Source organism: Nyctibius grandis, chromosome 11, assembly GCF_013368605.1.
Source record: "Nyctibius grandis isolate bNycGra1 chromosome 11, bNycGra1.pri, whole genome shotgun sequence".
NCBI classification, from domain to species: domain Eukaryota; kingdom Metazoa; phylum Chordata; class Aves; order Nyctibiiformes; family Nyctibiidae; genus Nyctibius; species Nyctibius grandis.
The window spans coordinates 24685301-24709511 of NC_090668.1; the positions used below are offsets into that span (position 1 = coordinate 24685301).

A 24211-nucleotide genomic window follows, 5' to 3' on the forward strand; every position below is an offset into this window, starting at 1 on the left:
CTCTTTCAGATAATTCAACAGTTGTACGTGTGACAATACAGCACATATTGAGTGGTCCTGTCCTCTCATAGCTAGGATAGAAATTCAGTTCATGGATAACAAAGGCAACTTGTAATAATACCATAATTAAGCATAAATTACAGTTGCACCTGTTTTGTTTTCAGCTTTGCAATGGCAACTTGACTGTAAATCTTTGCTTTGCTAGCCTGGCTGTTGCAGAGAGGAGGAGAAATGTACACTTCCCAAATTAATGCCCCTGCTTTCAAGACAGCAGCAGAGACATACTCCAAGGCTCCAGGCAAATTTCAAAGCATCAAACTGCAGGATCAAGTGGGAGAAAACTGTCCAACGATTTTACTGAAAGAATTTCATTCCATTGCTTGAGACAAAAGTAAAGAACCAAAGCAAAACTCAGCCACCCTAAACAAGATATTGGGTAACTATGAACTGTTTCCCTCCGAGAAAAAGAACAGACAAGCCTTTAACTTACAAGCTTCCTACTGCTACTGTTCACATTACAGAAACCACTAGGAACAGAGCAAATATAACATGTATTACATTCCACCTGAGGGCCTTTACTTGATATTTGTACTGATAGCTGTATTGCTTTGTCTCTGATCTTCTGTCACCAATTGTGTCTCCTCCAATCCCTCGTCAGCGCTGCTTCTGCTTGTGGCACGAGACGCGTCTCCATCTCAAAGCGTTAGCGCTATCGAAAACTATTTACTTCCTAGCACACAGAACCTGCTTTTTATTCACATATTGATAGCCTCCGTGTTCAGCTCAAATACTGTTACAGTTTACATTTAATGCCATTATTTAAATGGTTTAAATTACAACCAAATTACAGCCAAATGGTACGTTATTTCAAAGAAACGAATTAGCAACCTGTAGACCCCAAGGAAGCATGTTCTTCATGCCTTAAGAGTCTAGCAATAGAGAATTCATGTACAAAAAGAAGCATATTCCACAGTTCTCTCCCTCTGGTGAGGTGGAAATACATCAAGTAGTTTCAGTAGAATTCCTGAATATTTATAACTTGATAAACATACAAAGAGGTGTTCTTAATTACACATTTTACTGCATGAGACAGATGGAAAGTATTAGCAAATCGAACCAGCCAAGCAGCAAGCACATACGACTTGTGAAAAGTAGAAATAAATGAAACCTTACTTGCAATTTAAATACTTCTAAGGATGTAAAAACCCCACAGTTACAAGTTGCACCACTGAAACACAATAAAGCCAGTAGCTTAAACAAGTGTTGAATTGAGATGATTTTTGAATTCCTGGAAAAATGAAAACTTGTGAGACAATTACACCGTATCTTCCAGTAGACAAAATGGGTAATCAATTCCAATCTCTTCTGCTGCTGCTGTCTAGGATAAAATAACCTGTAGAAGTTTAGTGAACCTGTCTTCAGCTTAAACTATTCTTATAAATTATTTGAGGTAGGGCTTAGATTATATTTTATAGATAAATTTTATGTACCGTGAAATTAGTTATCTCAACCCAGTGGCTTATAACAACCCATCAGAAAGTGTTGTATCATCTTTCAACCTATGACATCACTCTTTAATGCATAACCTTTCAGGTACTGGTTCACCTAGTGAACGACATCAATACATAAATAAATATTCACTTTATTAGAATCATCCAAATTTGATATCTGGTCGAAGTAGAGCATATTGGCTAAAGCTCTAGCTCGTACAGCAGTCCTTGGTATACTTCAGTATTTTGACTTTGTATGTTACCGCTAAGCGCAGTAGCAGAAATGAGACAAATCAAGAGAAGCAGGAAAGAGAAGATGAGGCAAAAATATCATTATTCAAAGAAATCCTACATGGGAACGCACTCTCTCATGTCAACGAAAACCTAGTTTCACAAGCAATTCTAAAGCCACGGCAACTCCTAAATGCATAGTAATTCCAGTGCCTCAGTTTCCCCACAATTATCACTGGCATAGAAGTAGTTGTTGCATTAATAAAACCGAATTAAATCCTCACTGACAGAAATAGAGGTTGGAGAAGTACAATGTTTTCTGTAAAAGTTATTCTCATGTCACTGTCATAAGCATTTTTTTTATAGTGGAAAGAAGCTGCCCACAGCATCAACTAGCAAAATAACTGGCATTAGAACAGACGAGTCTCTGCTTCAGCTGTACGAGCAGCTACTTAAACCTTTTAGAAAAGGCGAAAGCTCCAATAGCTTCACAGATTACGTGCAGGCTGACAGTGGCATCACCAACCTAAGCATTACTTTTTCAGAAGAGCTGTTTGAATTCCCAGGCAAGATAACTTTAGCTAGGGCATCAACCTCAGTGCCCTCACAAACCATTCTATAAAATGAAATATAATAGAATTTGACACTTAGTCATTGCATTCTGAATAAAAATCCTATTTAACATCAGAGAACTAACTTGCAACACAATGGAAACGAAAGTACTGCTCCATAGTGTTTAGTCACTGGGGTATATTCCTGTTTTTAACCACTAACTGGCACACAGCAAAGCAAGTGCTACGTGTTGAAGGCTTTTTAACTGAACTATAGGATAATCGAGTGAGCATTACAGAAACATTTGTAATTAAATCAATTTACAACCCACGAATACCTGCAACTCATGCTGTAGAACTGTGAAGCACACTTTTGAGAACTACTACTAATAAAATATTGAGACTAGCAAAAGCTATAAAGAGCATTAAATACCATCAGACCGTGCTTTTATACTTCTCTCAAACCTAAACTTAACTGCTTTCAGATTTGGTTTCGAAATAACAACTCCTTTTAGCTCTTCTGCACTTTCATAGCAGAAATAGCCATAAATTGAAACTGTAAATAGCAGTTTTCATAGTCTTCAGTATTAATTCCTGTGAAACAATCAGCAGGTGACCTACTTCACAGGATATCTTAGACCACATGCGCATTACTTAAACATCGGTGTCCCAGAATAGAGTGTTATTGGTAGCCAGTAAGATGACAAGTAGGTGCAGAATTTCTTATAATAGTCATAAAAATCTCTTTCGTGTTACAATAGAAACAAACAGGGATATAAGATTGTAGGTTTCAGTTCAGTTCTTCTGAAAATAAAAACTAATGTGAAAAAAATTTCAAGCAGTCTCAAAACACTTTTGTAGATCCTCTTTGGAAAGACGATGGATTTTCAAAAGCTAGTACACCTGTACTTTTTAGAAAATTAGTTCTTCACAGTGCTCAACATTATACTAACATGGACCTTTCCTATAAATATCTTAGGATTTTTAAAAATCTGAGTGATACTTCCATTGAAGACTAGAAAAAAAAAAAAGAACTTTGAACTGGGAAATCCATCATTCTGTGAGCTCCAGTCCAGCAGAAACTCTAAGCTTATTTCAAGGAAAACACCAATTGTGATCGTGTTGTACTTTCACACTCCTTGCCACATAACACTTAACAATTGCCTCTCCTTCTCATTACAAACGAGAGAATAGCACAGCAACAGATAGCATGGTATTCCTTTACTGCAACACAAACATGACAGTAGAGTAACAGAACCCACAAAAAACATCACCTTACTCAAAGCTTATATGTGATGCACCATAATAAGTCTTGCTTACTTTAAGAAACCCATACATATCATGTCCATCAATATTTGGTAACAAGGTCATTAGAAAATATTCTTACCCAAGAGAAGAGTATCAATACAAGCAATGCATTTAAAATATTCACATCAGCAAGCTGGTTTTGAATTGGGGGGAGCAAGTGACAGCAGTATGAATGAAAGAAGAATTGATACAGATTTGTTTTAGTTATTTACTTTTAGTACAAGCCTTCTAAAAATTTTCTAAGAGTAACTAGAGAATTACTATGAGAAAGAACTGGCCAGCACATTGTTTAAAAAAACCTCAAGGAACCTTCTATTTATAATGATCAAAAAATAACGAGACTGCCTTATATCTTTTAGTGTGCTGCTCGTCAATCCCAGTCCTCAATAGCTGCATGAAGTATTACACAATCTATAAAAATTCTTGTAGTTTTACCTAAGGAATATAATTCTCTGATAAAGAACCTCAAAGTTGCTACTTTACAATCAGAATATTACACTTCTTACTATGGGCCAGTATTTCAGAAGCTTACACACACATGAAAACTAGCACTTCAGAAGCTTACATACATATGAAAATTAGCACAATTCGTTCTCACGATATTTTATTTATACTTTCAAGACTTTGAGGCAGAAAATGAAACAAAGCCCAAGAAAAAAGGAAAATGGAAGGCTGCAGTGCCTAGAAAAAAAGGAAGTAAAAGAAAAAATAGAAATAAACTTGCACTTCAAATATATTCTGCTTGTACTATATCGGACAATGTGAGCAACAGCAGAAGTTAAAAAAACACATGAAGACATGCTTACTTTATCTACGCAGTCATCAAAAAATGCAAGGCTTGCGTCCTTATCACTGACAAAAGAACACTCCTCAATGAAGCGAATAAACATCTGAGTTTTGGTCATCAGTGTGTAGAACTTCTGATGTGAACGATCTCGACTTTTGAGGAAACCTATGAAGTGAGATCAGAAGCATGTAAGAATGCCTAAAACAAACAAGCCCTCACTAAGAGCCAGCACACGTTCTACCAATGAGCACTAACCTTTCTGGAACCTTTGCCTCTACTATGCAATTTTTTCTGCACTTACATTTCTACCATCATTCACAACACTCACACTGCAAATGTGTTTATTCTTCAAATAAAAGAGAATCTAAAAGAATAAATTAATATACATAAAACAAGTTTATGACTCTTCACCTTGTAGTTCAAAGAGAGAACTTGCATCTGTGGCTGTTTCAGAGGGTGCCTCTGTTATTGGCCTGAGGTAAGACCTGTAACCTTTTAGTATTGAGGCCATGAAACACAGAAATGCTTCCTGGATCTCCAAATCTAACAGATGCAATTTCTTCCCAGAATTAAAGTCATAGTCATTCATTGCTAATTCCATTAATGCATCTTCTCTTGGTCTCTGTTGCACTGTGAACAAAAACAACATTATAACATTTTACTTTTTTTTTTTCCCCAATATTGGTAAAAAAAAAATTCTCTTTATCTATTAGATTCACTAATTACTGAGCTCCATTACGTTTGGAACAGATTAAAATATATGTAATTAAATTCAAACATGACACACGACAACGGATTCAGCTTGACCTTATACAGCTCTTGTACCTCTGGATAATACCAAAAGATACATTTACCTTTTCAGCTCATTAGTCACTACGGCAACAGAGAGAACCAATAGGGACAGAGCTTTAAAAACCCTCAAAGCAAGCTGTTTGTAAAAACATGTGAAAAATTTATATAAGAGCTGATTAAAGCAGCATATTTTAGGGACAAACACATAGATGGGATGTGTATATTACTCTTTTTTTAACAGTGCTTTTCATTTTAAAGTATTCCCAAAAAGCAGACTATATATATTAAGTACCTACATAAACAGAAAAACACCACTCAGATGCAAAGTGGTGGCAAATCAAAACATGACACAATGCAAAAGGCTGATACAGAGAGAATGCAGGCATTTTTTTTTAAATATCTAGCAAAATCCTTATTCTTAAAGCAGATACTTGTATCAACATTTTAAAGCCATCAGAACTCTAGCTAAGACTTCACTGCTACACACACAAAGTATGGCAACATTCTAATAAAGTCTCAAACATTTAGAAACCTAATGTTTATAAAACATTTGTTATTTCCATCTTAAAACGTTAGGTACTTCCCTTCATCAGTCTACCACATTCAAATATCCTCAAGACAAACCTGTAGCTACAAAAATCCTAGTATAGCCTTTTGGTTATTCTTTGTAAAGTAAAGGCTGGAAAACAAATATGGTGTAAAATTATTTACATGAATAAAGCAACACAGAATCAGAACAAAAAGTAGTATTAGCTTGCGTGTCAAAGTTGTCAAGACATCAGCAGACTTGAGAGCAGGCTTTGAAGAGAAAGCAAAGGTCTTTATTAGGTCCTGGCCTACTCTGCTTTGCTATTCCCTTCTCATAAAAGCTCTGCATTTGTTTTTTTGGTATCTATTAAGTTTCTATTAAGAACTGCCTTATACATATGGAAGTCTCCTCTACCCCAAAAGGCCCTAAATGGGTTCTAATCTCTAGACTTAAAGCACAGATTTTGCTGTTCTGTACTAAAACATTATATTTAGTGTAACGAGTGACTTAAGAACATATTTAATTAGCTATATTTATCTGTTAATGTGGCACACTATATCCAATGTAATTCTTACTCTCTACTTTCCCACTCACATTCTGCCAGTTGCTGATATAAGTTACTTAAAGTGTTCATCAGATTTTTACAAGGTTTCTTTGGTAAGATCTTCCATGCAATAGCTTTCTTATCTCCAGTTCTGGAAGAAAAAAAAAAAAAAGTATGAGTATACACTGGAATACGTGTGTATATAGGACTGTATTCAGAGGATTTTTCTATCCCACCAGAGAAATGGGAGAACATATACAACTTGCTCCACTAAAAGAGGACTGAGAAGGATTGAAAACCACCCAAGTCAAACTTGATTTACTATATGGAGATTTAATCGCAGTCATCCAACCAGTGCCCCCTATTTCAGGATGACTATTATGCAGCCACTCTCTTTGGCACTGAAATCAATCCACTTAGAACTCATGAAAGATGGATTAATAGTTTTAAGCACCTACCATCGCACAAGCAACCACCACACTTGCTATGTTCTGAGCTGTAATTACTTAAACTAGGATGGAGATAATGACTGGAATGCTCATAGTAACCAGAAATCAACTTGATATGGTAACTGCTTTGTGTTTAGTTTACATAGATTTGGACTTAACTGTACATTATCATGATGAAAAAAAATTACAACATTCTTTTGTCAACAGAGGGCACCAGCAAGCCTCAGAACCCTACCGGTCACAGTGTTCGACACATTTTTCCGTAGGACGAAACGGAATTAATCTAAGAAAATGCATAAAAAAATCAGCTAAAAGTAGAATGAAAACAAATAACTGGAAATAAATTATTTGCCATTAATAAATATGTAGCTAATTAGGCAAATACCAGAAGAAATGTACAAACATGTTCCTCTTAACCAAAATTAACAAAACCAAAACCGAAGTTACCGCAGCCTAGTTTGAACTAGTTCCTAAAAACTTTAGAGAGAATTGCTATACAAACTTGGTATCAGCATAAAATCCATAACAAAAACTTCTGTTTATAATACTTAACACATGTAAGCTTTTCTAAATCCACATACAACTACTGAAGTGAAAAGAAACCCACAAATAAGAAAATTTAGAAAGAAAAAACTTCAGTTAGGCTCAGTAATGCTGAAAGACTGCTACCAACAGGAGCGTGACACAAAAGAACACTGACCAAAGACTTTGGGAAGTTACACTATGCATATACTGAGTATATTAAACATTATACTGAAATAAAAGTTTAATTCTGAAACAGAAGATTAATTAATTTTTTTGTGTTTTAGAATCTTGAATTAGAAGCCTTACCCTCTTCTGTGAATTTTGCATCACATCTTCACAAGGAAATAAATAATTCTTTGTTTTGAATGTCATAACAATATGGACTGTTTCCCAATGGCTTTAACAGTGCACTGCTATCCCTTGCTAGTATTTTAGATACTGGGTTATTAGTATTACAGAAAAAATGCAGTACTCTACACAGTTCTGAAGGAGAAATAGTATAATACTGTTATTTCATTTTGTTAATAATGGCATGATTCTAAGTCTTATTTAAGACTCTCTCACCCATGAAAGTTCACATCTCAATCTCAACATGAAGTTCCTACTTCATATTGATATGGAGTATGATTTAATTGTTACAATTTTCAAGCAGATGCTCATATGAAGGTACTAGAATTTCTTCAACACTAAGAAAGCTGATCATGAAAAATGAAAATGACTATTCTCCTCCAGGGACAATGAAGTGAGACACAATATGGTTAATCCAGGAAACATGCCAATGTATGCAGTAAGATTTTAATGTAATAAAATAAAAGGCAATAATGTTCCATGAGGATTGTACCACCACTCTGCTGTGTCGAACAGGAGATATCATTTCTAGCATCCTCATTTCAAGAAGGATGATATATTAGAAAGTTCAGAGGTTTATAACAAACAAACCCCCCCCAAAGTTTTGCCAAAAAACTAGATTTTTGCCTTTCAAAACAGGAAGCAAAAAAAATTAACACAGAAGAAGAACTGTTAATATGTACTTACTGAGAAATTGTGTTGGTATCTAGGTCAACACAGCTAACATCTGGTGGAGGGTCATAGAGATCAAAGTATCTTGAATCAATTCCCACTATGAATGGGCATGGTGCACTTAATACATCTGCCAGTGCCAAGGGACAAAGAGGAATATATGGGCAAGGCCAGTGGAAGGGAAATATCATCTTTGAAAATATGCAGAGACAAAAACATGGGTTAAACATGTATAATAATACAGTCTATGCAAGTGTAAACCACACTTCACTAACTGCCACTTCAAAATTATTCAACACGGCAGATAATTACTACTGAAAATCTAGATGCAGATTATTAAATGAAAAATGCACTAATTTCTCTATAATTCAATGTGTTTAATTTGTAGGAAAAAAGCTCTTCAGTATAATAGACTGTATATAGTAGAGGTAGCAAAACAATGCTTAGTGAAGAGAGGCAGGAAAATAACATGCATTTAAAATTCTTCTGCAAGTGAGAATACAGAGCTATTTCAGAAAATCAGGAACTCTTATTCAGTGCATTGTGATGACTAAACAGCATGTTTATTTACAATATTTACACACAAAGAACCAACAACAGTTATTCCTCTTCTGTCTTTGTGGGATATCATTAGCAACATAATTTTTCTCTCTAATTATCTTTATTTTTATTCTTATTTTTAAGTAACCTTTAAGCTTAATAGCACTACTACTAATCTTAGATTTTATCTAAAAAACATTCTTCTTTCCATTTACAGGTGTATGATTAAAAGAATGTTACTTACAGAGACTAATGCCTCTGTCACACTAGTAAGGACAGAAGGTCGCAATGAATGGATGAGAATTTTATGTTCTGTCACAGCAAACACAAGTAGAGTTACTGCGTTTTCAGGTCCTAAATTCTGAAGTAGTGTAGAAAACTTGCCCCCACTGTTACAGAATAGAAACACACTGGTGAGTTACAAGGGACCATTAAAAAAAAAACCAAAAAAAACAAAAAAAAGTTGTTCAATAACAAAATAGAAAACAAGGCATCAGAGTAAGGCATTTTATAGACTTAAATATGCAAATCTTTGGTTTAAAAAAGATTGCAAGGCAGACTACTTGGTACACTTCACTGTTCAGAGAAGAACGGTTACTTCCCAATAGTAACCATGATTCCTTGAGACCCTTCAATCAGTCTAGACTATTTTCAGGACATGTGCATGATGATTTTTCTTTTGGAGAAGCAATTTACAGGGAGACAACATGCATTTCTTTAATCATTCTCCTGCACAGAGACACAAAAGTTAAGACAGTCACAGAACTCCCTCGATTACCTTGCAATACAAAAGCTGCACTATCTTGGGAGCCCAGGTACCAGCTCCTGGAAAGGGGATCTAACAATCTATATACTGCCTCAAGAACCACTAAAATTATTTGGAAAAACACAGATATTGTTCATTAAGTATGTATCCTTGTCAAGGCACAGGTCTAATAACAAACTTCAGACACACTATCTACAAAAGGCACCAGACAAGATAAGTTAATTCACACAATTACAACTCAAAGTAACAAATCTTTTCTGCAACGTAAGTCAGAATACATTTCACAAACAGAAGACTGTTACTTGCCTCAGTGGAAGGGGTGATGACACAGGTTGGCTAAGAATCAGGTTATCATGTGGAGAGAGCTGGAAAAAGATTTTAAAATACATCCTTTTTATTCTGAACTTTGGAAATATTTATTAGAAATTACACAACTATAACAAAGAGCACCTAAAAATAAAATTGAAACCAAGCTGAACCTTACACAGCCCAGTTGTACAGCACTGTAAGAAGTGGGGTGCAATGCTACACGTCGGTATCTTTTAGTAAAAAGCAGGCAAAGCACACTCCCTCCTTAGTCAGAACTGAATACATTGCATATTCATAAAGAGGAATTTAAACTAGCTAATACTGCAAAAAATTAAACATATTAACTGCTGAAAAAAATGAAGCTTTCTGTATTTTACGGGAAGTGAGGACCCACAGTTCATACACAGCTTTCAGGGGCTGGGGGGGGAATCTTTTTGGATTTAGGGGAAAAGAGATGGATAACATATATGATGGGGAGAGATGGCAGACCATAATATAAAGTAATACTTTCTCCAGAAGATGTAAGAATTAGGCTCTTAGCTGGTAGAAACAGCTCAGCTTTGATAGAATCTTTATAATTTGCATTAGTTGAAGATCCAAGACAAAGATCTTATTAATTCACTTCACTTTCTTACAATGATATGACATTAAATCATTCATATATTCAGCATGAATAGGAGGATTCAAATGAGTACAAGAATACAGATATACAATCAATTTATCAAAGCTCAGCTGACATTTTCAGCCACAGTAAATCCAAGGTAACAAGATACCAGTTAGCTTAATCCTCCCTGCTAAGCAGTCATGCAAGTTCAGACAACTTTTAGTACCATTTCATTTTTGAGTGTGTTTCACCTTAGCCCCCACTGCAGATGACCAGACAATAGAGTCAGAAGAATAGGTGAATTGGTAATACAAATGCTGAAGCACTAAGTCACCTAACGCTGTGCCTGGACAGACACACAAACTCAGGATGGTTCACACCAGCCTACGCAGTACTGCCTCCTCACATATTTCACATAACAGAGCTTTTGAAGGCTCATGCCACATTTAGCTTCAAAGACAAATGAGGATGGCCACACCACTCTACATGCTAGATTTGTCTTCAAGTAAGTCACCTTGTGACAACAACCACCATTAGCTTGTTCAGTGAAAGAATTCAGCGAACTCATTTTTCCAGCCTGAGGTAACCTTCATAAACTACCCCCTGAAAGGAAGCATCAGCCTAATCTCCTGTGACTTTTATGTTTCAGCAAAAGCAGATAAACACAATCAAGCATCTACTCAAAGAGCACATCTCCCTCAGGCAGAAGGGGCACTGACTGCCCCCACTCTTCACGTCTTACTCAATGTGCTCTTGAAGTTTGCAGGTTAGAACAGAAACATCTGTGTAATAAGGGGATGCAGGACATGGAGAACAGAATCTAGCAGATTTCAGATCAGAAACAACCTAGCAACAATGGCAGCTGGAAACTGGCAATCAGGAACACTCCTGAACGCTTTACTAAGGGCTATAATTTCTTTGAAACTTAAAAGTCAGACACATGCCATGTTCTCTCTCACTTGTAACAGATGCTAAGAAGGATTGAAGAACGGGTTACACATCCAGACTGGCGTACATGCAGTTACTAAAACATACCAGGTCTCATTTGCAGAAAGCATATAGGCACTTGCAAGACTTTCTACAGCAGCACATATTCAGAAGGATTTGCTATACTAATTATTTAGCAAAAGACTACCATGTTTTAAATTAACAAGCTTCAGAGAGAAATTACAATTTCTTCAATGAAATGGAATCCTGTTTTGAAGAATACAGGCATTTCTCACACTATTTTTGGGAAAACATCTTAGATGCAGTCACCTGTGATTTTATTCAGTGCAGTATCAAACACAACTCAACAGACCCTGAAAGCAGCTTGAAGGAAATACTTACTCATAGACCTCAACTACCACTGCCTACTTTAAAAGCATCTGCACTATCAGCTACTAAAGTTGTACTAACTTGACATAAACAGCACTTTGAAAATAAGGTGTAACATGTAATTTCACATCACTTACACCTAGGTCCTCAGACTTTGTGCTGGGATATACCCATGTATCCTTTGACAGAGTTGCCTAAAAGTTCAGCCTAAAAAAATAAATGTTTTTCTCTAAACTCACTTACAGTTCTCTGTAAATGTGTGTTTAGTGTTCCCTAGCACAAATATTTTATTGAAGGTGAATACAAAAAAAAAAAGATGTAAAAATACAGGAGTTTGAACTGAATTTTAAAATCATAATAAAAGTGACAGAAGTGTCAGATACAGTTTCAGTATAACTGTTCTCCAACCTCTTTTCAGTAACAGTAATAAATGTCACTTCTTTAGAATATCCAAGTACACTATGGAGGATCTTTGATGTTCAATACATTCAATAAAGACATAACCCAAGATTGTATTTACTCTGAAAGCCTTCACTAGCATATGGGCTACTACATTAACACTGAAAACTGTGCAGGGCTCTCCATATTTTATTTCTACAAGTAGTAACAGAGTAATATCATTTTGTAACAACTTGTTCAACACCACAGGATTAGTAGAATAACTACAACCAGAAAAGAGCTGCCTTTTCTCAGCAATAAAATTTTAACATGTCTCTACCTGTTTCACCTCTTAGGATGGAAAAAAACATGAAGATTTAATATCCCTTCCCTACAGAAACCTTTGAGATAGGGATTTCCTCTCTCCTACCAACAGTGACACAGGTGAAATTTCAAATAACAGGTAACCTAACCCTAGCAATTACACCATTTCACTCACACACAGTAAATTATGCTAAGTCTTGCAGGTAGGACAGAATAAGGGTCATATTTGATAAAGTGTGTCTCTGTTGAATGTGCGTGGCTCTTGCAGTTTTCAGTAAGAGCCATCCATTATGTAGAAGATGAAGAGCATGAAGCCCTTTGGGAAAACAGGTAACCATAAATATATTCTTCACATCTGGTTTTAATTTTATTTATTTATTTATTTTACATTCAGCTTTCATACAGTAGCAAGAAGCAAGCAGTTCAAAAGCTATTGCAAAAATCAAATCAGATGCCGACTTTGAGTAGTTCTTCATTAATTTCCATATACTCTGGAAAAAAAAATTAAGTTCTAAGCTCACTAAACAGTATCTTGTGATCTCTCATTAAAGTCCTTAACTAAACTGGAAACAACAGTGAGAAATCTGTAAAAATTAAGTGTATGAATGTAGGAAAAAAATCCTGAACAAAAAATTTGAACACAAAAATTACATTTTCCATTTACTAACCTGTTCAACAGCTGTTTTGTCTTCACTTAAGACATAGCTATTAAGAAGAAATTTACACTTACCTGAACTAGGATTCTTGGCCTCTGAGGGGATGGAAAAGGAACTTTATGCATGAAATGGGAAATATGTCTAGAGGAAAAGAAAAATACTGATTTAGTAGAAGTTATAAGCTTAAACTGCTTTACCTCAAGACAAAATTATTGCCAGTAAGAGAAATTATTATATAAAAAATGTCACATACTTATTCAGAAGACAAAGAGCAAAAAAAACCCCACAGTTCCCAAATCCTATAGGGATATTCTGACCTTGAAAACCTATTTTTCTATTACTGACAACCAAAATGGCAGGCCAGATTACCTTTCAGACTACAAGCTTGGTTTGTGAGACTGAAAAATTACAAGCAGCTTTTTTTTTTTTTCCTTAAAAAAAGGTAAAGTAGAAATATTGATGTTTGAGTATCACAGTACCATTTTACAATCCTGCTTCTGAGACTGGCTTGAAATAGCACTACACCTCAGCAACTAGCACTGGTTATTTGCAAAAAAATATTCACAGCTGAGCATCAAGGAGAGTCATTAAGTTCATTCCTTTTCTTCACATCCATTTTCTTCACTTCCAAACACAAAATGCTACGTAAGATTTCTGATGAAAAAAGTATTAGTTTTTCCATATACTACAAATACAGAAAAATGAATTTTAAATTTGAATAAGTTATCAGTTTTAGAAATTGAATAAAGTTACACAAGTTCTGAAAGTGTAGGAGTTCTACATAACACACACTTTCACATTAAAAGAAACTACATGCAATCAGTAGAAACTCAGGAAGAAACAAGTAATCCATCACAAACTGCATGCTACAGCACATACTTTACTGTGATTTCTGCAACTTTTATCATTATTATGACATAGAAAACCACCCAATTTTGAAGAAATTCAGAGAAACCCACAAATAAGCACTGATTTATACAGAAGACTCATGTTACATTTCTGATTTAAAGCTATATATTTCAAACATATATTTCAATGTAGCTGCATATTATGCCATTAAATGCATGCAAACCCCCCCATTTTTACTGTGTTTTTAATTTTGTGTACTCGTGCTAGGCTTAACTGTTTGTTGCAGCTCTATAATCACATAACCGCTATTAACCAGAAGCAGTCTTGTGCCTCCTCTTTGCCTCTCAATTGACCTCCCTTGTGTCAGCATCGATGTCTGTGCAGCCACGTGGCAATGGGAACAGGAAAGGAATCAGGCTGACAACGGATTTGGGGTTTCGTCTTTATTACCAGTGTATGAAGACGGTGGCAGAAATATGGAGCATACAGCAAACATCAAGGGAAAAGCCTGCTGCTTGCAGAAGCAGGGCTGACTAAAAACGTTCAAATATACATCTATGGCACAGGCAACCTTCATTATCATTAAAATAGCCAAAGAAACTAGGCTAGATACTATATTAATTTCATGCAAGACAGTGTAGCTATATTTAAATTATCCACAGTAAATTGACCAGTGAGTTTACAAACCAGAGAAATCAGAATAAGCAAATAAATATGTAAAATCGAAATTAATAAAACATTTATTATATTTAGTTATCATTTTATTCATTCCTGAAACTCAAAAACCAAGAATAGTTCTCAGCTTAAAAAAAAATAAAAATCTTTTCATTATCGGAAGTTTACACTATCAGAATTTTAAAACAAAGTAGAGCAGATACAAAGTGGAATAATGAAGTGGATAAACAATCACAAAAAATTCTTAATCCACCAAGTCAAAGTCTCATAAAAGTTAATATTGAAGTTTACTCAGAAAAAAGACTGATGTATAATAAAATAAAAAAAACAAATACTGCACTGAAATCTGATGCATTAAAAAGTTACGTTAGCCTAGAAATGTTAAATGCTATTACATATCAATTACAGATAGCAACCACTTCATGGATGTATTTCCTCTGCATTTTAAAAATGTTAAATCCTTTATGTAAGAAGGAAATTAAGTTTATTTATCACAAATAGAGGAGGATTACTAGTGCAAAAAAATTCAATCTGCTTTATTATCTCTCATTACACAGCAAATAGGCATTTGAAAACACGCAAAACTACATATTTCATTCTCCTAACTCAATGTATGCAACATTAAGAAAGGATTTATAATCTTGCTCCTCCTAATCATTATGTTAAAGGATGCAAAGCTAATTAAAAAAGGCTTTGAGATATCTTTGCAGGCACTTAAATCACAAATAAAAATCTAATTTTTTTCAGGAAGTAGGTAAAGATACATTTAATCAATGGAGAAAAGTGTTTATATTTATATATATTAAATTATATTTAATGTTTGATGACCAAAGTCAAAAGAGCCCCATCAACTGAAATTACTGTTATGAATTTTTGAAATTACTTACTTCTCAATGGGTAGGACATGTGGACCAGAAATGGAGTAACGATACAGAAAGGTAAGAAACTTCTTGAAAGCATCAAAGAAAGGCCAGTGAGAGAGCAGACAGATGCATTTATTTGTTTGAACTGTTCTGCATGTGTCTGACTTTCCATCAACAGCAGCTGCTAATCCCAGGTGAGATTTTTGTTTCTCTGTGAGATTCTCTTCAGGATACAGTTCATAAAACTGAATAGCAGCACCATACACCTGCACACAACACAGTTGATCTGAAGTCAATAAATCTGCCTCAACCTTCAAAGCAATCTAACAAACCCCAAACATGCAAGGAAAATCAAGTCTATGTTACGGTTTGAAAAGTTACATTAATGCACCAACTTTTGAAGCAATCTATTCCAGAATATTCTTATGGCTGTGAAAATCCAGACTGTCTATTATTTATTTAAAACACTTAATGTCATATGAGAAAGAGTAATTTATGAAACGATTTAAGTGAGAGAAAAGTAATGACTATACAGAATGCAACTACAGCCAACTGCTCCTACAATTACCTTTAGAGCTATTTTAGGAATCCTTTTATAAGCAACTCAAAGCAGTATTCCTCTGACATCCAACTTACTTTTTAGAACAAGTATACACATGCAAGGTTGTTTCCATGCTTGCAATAAAAATAGTACACTTGCATGTATATGCAGTCAGAATTTTTATAGCGCTCTAGTTTCAAAGGCTAACATGATTGGAAAGCAAAGGAGTACAGGTTTATATGATCAACAGTCCAGCAGTGAAATAAATGCAAGTCACTCTGTAAAGTAGTCTTTGAATTAAGCCCAAATGAATAGATTCAAGTTTGTCTATGAAAATACGCATTATCATCATCCTGAACAGATAAACAACCAAATTCTTTAACTTAAATTATTAAGAATGGGGTTTTTTTTTAAGCTTTCAAAATACCTTTTCTGCAGAAGCTCCAGTTAGTACAAATGTAGAAAAAACTGGGAGAGGGTATTTACTGTTAGGTGGCCAACACTCAATCGTTGCACCCATAGGTAGACAAAAAAGAGGCACAGATTCAGGTAATGGGAATGATTCATAATCTTCTTCGGGATATCTGCATATTAAACCTATAAAGGCAATTTGTAAAGAGGCAGTTATGTAAGGAATAGCAGAAATATATTTGTAATAGCTCATTCCATAAAAAAAATGCCCAGAAAAATCATATATGAGCATACACTAACTTCAAAAGTTCAGCAAAGAGAAGTTGTAAATAATCAGGCACAGCATGCTTCCAAGGCCTAAGGAGGAATAACTTACTAAAACATTGGACTGAAGACCTACTTAGTACTCCAGACACTATTCATAACTAATTATCTTTTTCTGTTTGCAGGTTGTGTGCATCTCGGCTATTATCATAATAGTTCACATTCATCACTAGTATGAGTAAAGATTTAAAATTTAGTTTAAAAAATGGTAACCTGAATAATTGAGAAATAAGACTGATGTTTTCAATTATGAAAGCAATTAATTCTTGCCAACAAAAGTTTCCTGAAAAATCTGATATGTTGGATATTAGATTATTTTTTAATATCAATAGAATTGAACCAATTCATTATGCTGATCGACATCAGCTGATGATGCAGCTAATGTGCTATAAGACTAACACATTTAGACTTCATTTTAAACATAGCTGTAAACCACAAAGTTCTCAAGCAGAGGCTCTTAACATACAGGTCTTCAATTACATCAGACAGCTGTAGCAATCTATCCTTTCTTATTGCCTACCTAGGGGACTCCCAACTGAGAACAAATATCGTGTGAAGGGATTTAGAATTTCTCTGCATTAGAAAACACAATCACTACACATTCTTTTCTAATATTCAGTGAAATATTAATAAGCAATAAAAACTGGTAATCGAGAAGGGCAGTGGTTTTTTGCCCCCCCAAAGAACAAAATTTTGTGCAAGCTACCACCAGATGTGGGGCCTTTTAAAATTTTTATTTATTTACAAATTTTTTGTCCACCTTTTAGTTAGCCCTAAACTACTGTTGTTTACAGAAAGCAGCATCTCAAAGGGATGTAAGTGAATTAAAGCTTAAGTCTGAATCATGCTCATGACTTGCACTCAAACAAAATCAGGGGGATAAAAAAAAAAACCCAAAACCAACACATTTCATCAGAGCCATAGAAAATCTAATTCTGTCTTATAAATAAAACAACAAACTAAAGATGATACACAATCCAAAAATACTTAAAGAGCTCAATGCCACTGATGTTCGCAGCAGTGTGGAAGTCTGCAGTATTTTTCAAAAGGTGTCTTAAAGAAAGTGATCATGAAAATGCATCAAATAATTTTTGCAGTATTTTCTTCTGCATTTATATATATACACACACACACATCCTTAATATACAGTTATCAGCAATAAAAACAGAGGTGGGAGACACACAGGTTTGTAGAAACCTATCAAAACACAACCAAGCTTCCAATTAAAAGTAAAATTTAAACCAAAGGGTCATGATACATAATTCTAAGGCTTATTTTAGGACATTATTTTAAAAGAATTCTTCAGGGAAAGACTCCTTTTTGGATAATGCCAAGACAGTGTCTTTGTCACATAATTCTTCAATAAAAATATGTATTACATTACAAATAAGCCTGTACATCCTGAATTGAAGACAAAAATGCTAAATAGTAGTAGTTACATACCAGCTTTATATGATATGGTGTTGGTTTTTGCCACAGACTTTTTATAACATAAATATACTGCTGAGCCCCACTGTAAAACAAAAGAAATTATTGGATTACGTGATGAAGCATAAAAAAAGGATGTAACAGAAAAGAGCGGAGGAAAACCTCCTCTTCCTTGTTTACAAAGAACCATAATTACTCATAAAACCATAGAGCATCAAGATATCAGTATTTTGGGCCTGTTCTGCAAAACAAAGTGCTGTGACACCTGTGTATTTTAGCAGGTCTAGCTTTGGAACCATAGCAAGCATTTAAACAGGCTTACAGTCAACAGCATCCAACATCACTTCTATGTAACTTTCTTCAGAGAAAAAGTCTGTGAAACTACTGAGAATGACACATAAAATAGCATGGCAGGTAACGGAAGAGTTTAAAAACAAAATAGAAGGTGGTTGTTAGATACAGAACTCCCATCACAACAGCAAAATCAGTGTCAGAAACAGCCACATCTGTAAAACCTCCAGTTACACACATGGTGACACAACAGGTTCTAAGGACTAATCCAAAATTGCTGAAGTCAGCATTCTAAAGAGACTATTTGCTCCAAGACTTCCAAAAAGACTTTGTTCCAAGCAGGAACAAAGAAACATAATCGTCCAACCCTTCCAAGATTTGATTTATCTTTGGAGAGGGCTTATCAAAATTTTTCACCAGGTACTCTGAGAGCTGTCACAAACACTCCACAAACATTACATCATAGACTATCAAGTGTTCAAAATCCAATTTTGAATCTTACCATACTATTATTAAGATTCTTGTCAACCTTGCAGAATGTATGTGGAGGCGTTTCTCCTTTACTTGGTATGATTATACATATATCCGTAACAGCCAGCGTGTTCTGTGTCATGTTTTCGGACGCTCTTCGGTAAGTGATGTACACTCTTTGTGATGAGGCACTGCCACTAATATTAGCAGGCCGACCATATGGAGTAGTTTGAATTATTTCACAACCTTGCTTTACTCTTTCTTTCCCATCATATAAAACCCTAGTTAAAATAGAATGAGCAAAAGTCAGAAGGCACATAATTTTTTTAAAATACTTTGAATACTAACACTATACTAAGAATTATTACTGAATAGTACTAGTTTAACAGCAGCTCTTGTCTCATCTCCGACCAAAACACTTTTACTGACAAGTTCAGGTCACATTATATCAAACTGCATTCCGACAGAAAAGCTTCATGATGAAACTATACTAGTTTTCCTCACATGTAATTGCTTTTAAGTGTTTTGTTTACTGCAAAAGTGTTATTTCCAATTCTATTACAGGTTCATTGCCTGATCCTAAGAATGTCATACAAGTCCCCTCTTTTCAATCTGTATTAAATATTTAAGCATCTTATCTCAACAAAAAATATATACATTGAAAATTATAAATGGCTTTGAAAACTCCAAAATGCAAAGGATTGCAGTTGTCACTAAAATCCACTCAGCATGCATTTTTCCGTACCATACTGGGTTATGGTATGCTCAAGACAACAAATATCTTCCTGTTTAGAGTTTTGCCTTATATTTTAGAAGTATGATATTTCAATAAACCTGCTTTATTTGCACATTAGTCAAATAAAACTGCCAAAATCACCTATAGGAACAGAAAAACAACTCACCCCAGATCAGTAAGTGGAGGCTTATCCCTTCCTCGGCGATAACAAAGGTATATTTGCGGTCCCACAAGACTGCCATTATTGAGATCTGCAGACAGTCCTGAGGGGGTAACATCTATACATTTATATCCCTGAGGAACTTCCTCCCCCAGAGATTTATTAATTACTGTTACATCTGTAATAGGTTCTTTTGGTTTAGCAATTTTATGGCAAGCATCATTGAAGTGGATTTCCTCCTCTAGTGGTTTTGAAATATCTGTTAAACCTGCGACAACAAAGTAGTCAGCAACACGAGCCCCTTTGTCTTCCATCTTCCATTACAAGATGTTATATCTGGCAAGAAAGAAATATATATCAGTGTTTTTGAAGGAACTTATAAGATATCAGAAATAATAAAGTTATATTTATTTTTAAAAACAGAAAATTTGCAATAATATAAATGAAAACGCAATAGAAGAATACAAAAGGAAGAGATCCATCATCAGATCATGTAACATTTTTCTTTTGTAATCACAATCTTTCCAATTTGGAATTCTGAGCCACAATCATGAGAGTTAATTGTTAAATCTTGGAATGGAAAACCCAAGTGGCCTCTTTTTGTTAACTTACACACTGGAGTAGCTGAACCAACAGGAACAATAACAGCAAAATACTGTGCAAAGTTCTGCAAATATTTTACTACTTAAAGCTCATGGCTGAGCCAAAAAAGTAGTTCTCATGTATTTTGCATATAGTCTATTACTGCACTCTGTTCACCATGACAATGGATCTTCTAAGGTATGATCTGCAATTAATTTGCTTCCTGAATATTAAACATCTATGCAAAGTCTGTCTTGATTATTCTAAAGATACAACTACAGTATTTGCAGCCATCTCACCCTATGGGATTTTACATCAGATACCAAGGCCAGATCTTCTTGGAGTATTTTTGCAGGCTAAAAGTTGATACCATTTTTTTTTTTTACAGTGTTTTGGGGCTCAGATCCTTGATATGCAACCCATCCACAGCCAGCAATATACCAGCTTTTATCCAAAACATTTAAAATGAGTCAACTTCAATGGACTACAGACCACTGGGAAACAAAAACATTCAAGACCACATGAAGTTTTGCATAATGAGAAGGAATACAGGCCTGCTGCTCCAGCCAAATTGTGCTGGGAAATTACATTCTTTCTTCTGGGAACATATTGATAAAAAAAATTCTTTACATATGAATTTTTTCTGCATAGTGTTTTTCTGCAGTGTTTGCTACCAATGTTGTAAATTAACTTCAGCACAGGACAAAGTAATATCTGTAGGATGAAAAGATGGCCTTGCAAACAATGCAGTGCACTACGTATCAGGAGATTCAGTTTCTCTTTGTCAGAGACTCTTGAATACCTCTACAAGTCACCTAAACCCCATGTCTTATTTAATAGCTTGATTCTGCAAACAAAAACTACTTTCTGCTCTTTCATGGCACACTGAGAAATGGGCTAAAAATGTTTATCTAAGTCACCAATATGTGCTGGAGCCTCACTACAGTAGCTTCAGGAAGTTTACTGTCATCAAGTTCCAGACTTTTAAAGCCAGACAAGTTATTTAAGACTCCCTTTTGTTGAATTAATTTTGTTTGGGTGTAAAATTTTATTGCAAGAGAAACTGTTACAACACTGGAGTTTCAAGAGCTTGCTAACATTCAGAAACTCAACAAACAGAATTTAAAACAGTTTGAATGGTTGGTACAAGACTTTAGTCTTCGGTTGCTTTACCTCCCTTTATTTTTTTGCTCTAGGTAGCAGGTATGAAGCCTTATCAAACTTCATACCGTCATGATTTACCAACAAATCTTCTTAAAACAAGTAAAATAAATTTGGATATCTCTCACTGGTAATTGGGGAAATTATATCCTAAGTTGAAATTGTGCATTTAATCACATTGTTCCAAGCTGACCTCAGGTTTCCAGCACCAGTCCCTGCTCAAGAAGGAAGAATGTCAGCCTGTGCCTGATCACCCCTATCAACCTCATCCACCAGTGTAAGAAAGGCAATTCCATCTTCCTGCACTTTTGTATGTTGGTTGTATTTTGCTGGAGTAACTGACTTGACCAGCTTCTGAAGTTGCAAGGAAATGAGTAACATTTTTTATTGTAGGTTTATTTACATTATTCAAGAAAATGCCAAGACAAACCCCCAAACTATCCAACCTTTATTTCTTTCTACATGGTTAATAAGCAATATGGGACACTTTAGAACACATGATTACTGGGAAACAATCCTCAATATACAGCAGTGTAACCATTTGTAAATAATCTTCAGCTTGTTTTCTGAGAGGAGACAGAATGCAGTTACAAAACTAAGCTTAATCTAAATTCAGTTATTTCAAAACATCTGGAATATGTTACTCAATTAGAAGTATATGAGAGTAATAACTACAAACTCAAGCTTCTCCTTGAGTGATACATCCAAAGACACACAAATTTCACTGGACATCTGGCTTCAGCAAATCCAGAATAGGCTAGCAACAAAGGCATAGCAAGATAAAGAAGTTTCATAAAGTATCTTTAAACTCTAACATAAGACCAAACACTAACATCTTTTAGCTAGCACAACTGAAGTTCTAAATATTTTGTAACATTAACAATTCTCCCTAAAACTTGACTATGGTATACTACATTTTAACTATCATGAAAACTTTCTATCTTTATCAACCAGCACTCACTCTAAACCAATGGATAAGCTGTAACAATTTTTTTAAAGCTACAATACACTGGGCAAGCATTTGCTTTTAAGTGAAGGGAAAAAAAAATATATATCAGCGTGTAAGCAGTTGCTTTTAAAAAGCATCATTTGAAAATGCATCAAGAAATATAGAAAGAAGAAAATTAATACTTCATAACATAGATCAGAAAAGAGCTATGGTCAAAGACTTCTCAGGAGATAGAGGGGGTTATATATATATATATATATATATATATATATATATATATATAAAGATAAAACCTGAAATATTCCTCAAGAACTGCTGAGGAAGAAAGGGCTGGCTAAGTAAAAGCTACCAACCAAGCAATTTAACCTCAACGCTTACCCCATCACGAGCTCTGCTGAAAAAGTTTTCCATTAAAAGAGTTTCGAAGAGAGAAGGTAGACCGAAAGCTGGCAAAGTCTTGCACTGTTGTGTATGAAAAATGCTCCATAACCACAGGCTCAGTACAAATCAGCAGAAACACTACAGAACTGAACTTTGCCTTAAAGAGTTTGAGTTAGAAAAATATTGTTTTATTTTGTTCCTTTTCTCATTAGCATTATTTCACAAAACTACACCAGTTTCTGGAGTGCTTCACAATGCCTTTTAAGTTGAAAAGAAAATAATATTTTAGTAATCAAAAATTATACAAACTATGACTGTTAAAATTGCAAGTAAGCCTCATAACTTCAGTGTATTAGCAGCACATTATTCCAGTTTAATTAGCCAAGACAGCATTGCATTACGAATAAACACAAAGATATATATATACATTATACTGAAGAATCATATCTATCTCACAATTTAAGCCCCACTATTAATTTTTTCATATTAAATTTATACCAAAAGTCTTAAATTCAAACATTCATTTATTCCCAAAAGCACTTTCAAGAAAAACTGGGACAAGCTCTCCTCATTTGGAGCCAGTTAAAATTAGAATCCCTTGCATACAAACACCTGCTATCACACAAATTTGCTTCCTAAGGTTATAGCAAGTAATACACAAGTCAGCAAGACTTTCACAATTTAATGCAGCTTTTACAGAAGGGAGGAAAAAAGGCCTAGCTGATGATGCATCATCCCTTCAGATCTCTGCCTTCTGATACAAAGAAACAATCAAGATAATCCTGCCACAGATGCACAAACTATTAGCTTGATTACTTTGCTGAAAGACAAAGGGTAAACTTAGTTTCACTGTTTATACAATCTAATTTTTTAATATAATCGTATTTCTTCATAAACATTTAGGAAATACTAATTAATAATTTTCGCTGTCACTGCTGTTGTAATTCATAGATGCTGCCATTTTAGCAACAGTGCAAAATAAATTAATCTGAAAAATCAGCTTTGTGATCTAACGCTATAGATCTATTGCTAGTGTTAAAAGAGAACCAGTCTGCTGCAAAGTGCAAAATAATCTGCTATTACAAGAAAGATGATCAAGATGTTTCCAGGAGTTCCACGTGGCCAATGCTTTTGTGATAAATAATGTGCCACATATTCCATCTGTGCAGCAGCAACAGGCATGATGCTTCATGAAGTACAGAGTTTACTATAGATGCACTACACCGTTTCCAAGGAAAAAAAAACTAATATAATTCATACAACCTGCTT

General features: G+C 34.8%; 1 protein-coding gene across 2 annotated transcripts in view; it reads right to left on the reverse strand.

The window, feature by feature from the left end:
• The window catches only part of DENND4A (DENN domain containing 4A), a 53815-nt gene that overhangs the window by 19739 nt on the left and 9865 nt on the right, over nt 1-24211 (reverse strand). For both annotated transcript variants that reach the window (XM_068410975.1, XM_068410974.1), the window contains exons 3-14: nt 19876-20205; nt 19005-19254; nt 18227-18296; nt 16476-16645; nt 15532-15773; nt 13195-13261; nt 9839-9897; nt 9011-9155; nt 8242-8417; nt 6283-6383; nt 4779-4997; nt 4387-4532 (exon numbers count right to left, since the gene is read on the reverse strand). In XM_068410975.1, the coding sequence (XP_068267076.1) occupies nt 4387-4532; nt 4779-4997; nt 6283-6383; nt 8242-8417; nt 9011-9155; nt 9839-9897; nt 13195-13261; nt 15532-15773; nt 16476-16645; nt 18227-18296; nt 19005-19254; nt 19876-20183 (1953 nt within the window). In that variant the 5' untranslated portion in view covers nt 20184-20205. The remainder of the gene's footprint in view (nt 1-4386; nt 4533-4778; nt 4998-6282; nt 6384-8241; nt 8418-9010; nt 9156-9838; nt 9898-13194; nt 13262-15531; nt 15774-16475; nt 16646-18226; nt 18297-19004; nt 19255-19875; nt 20206-24211) is intronic.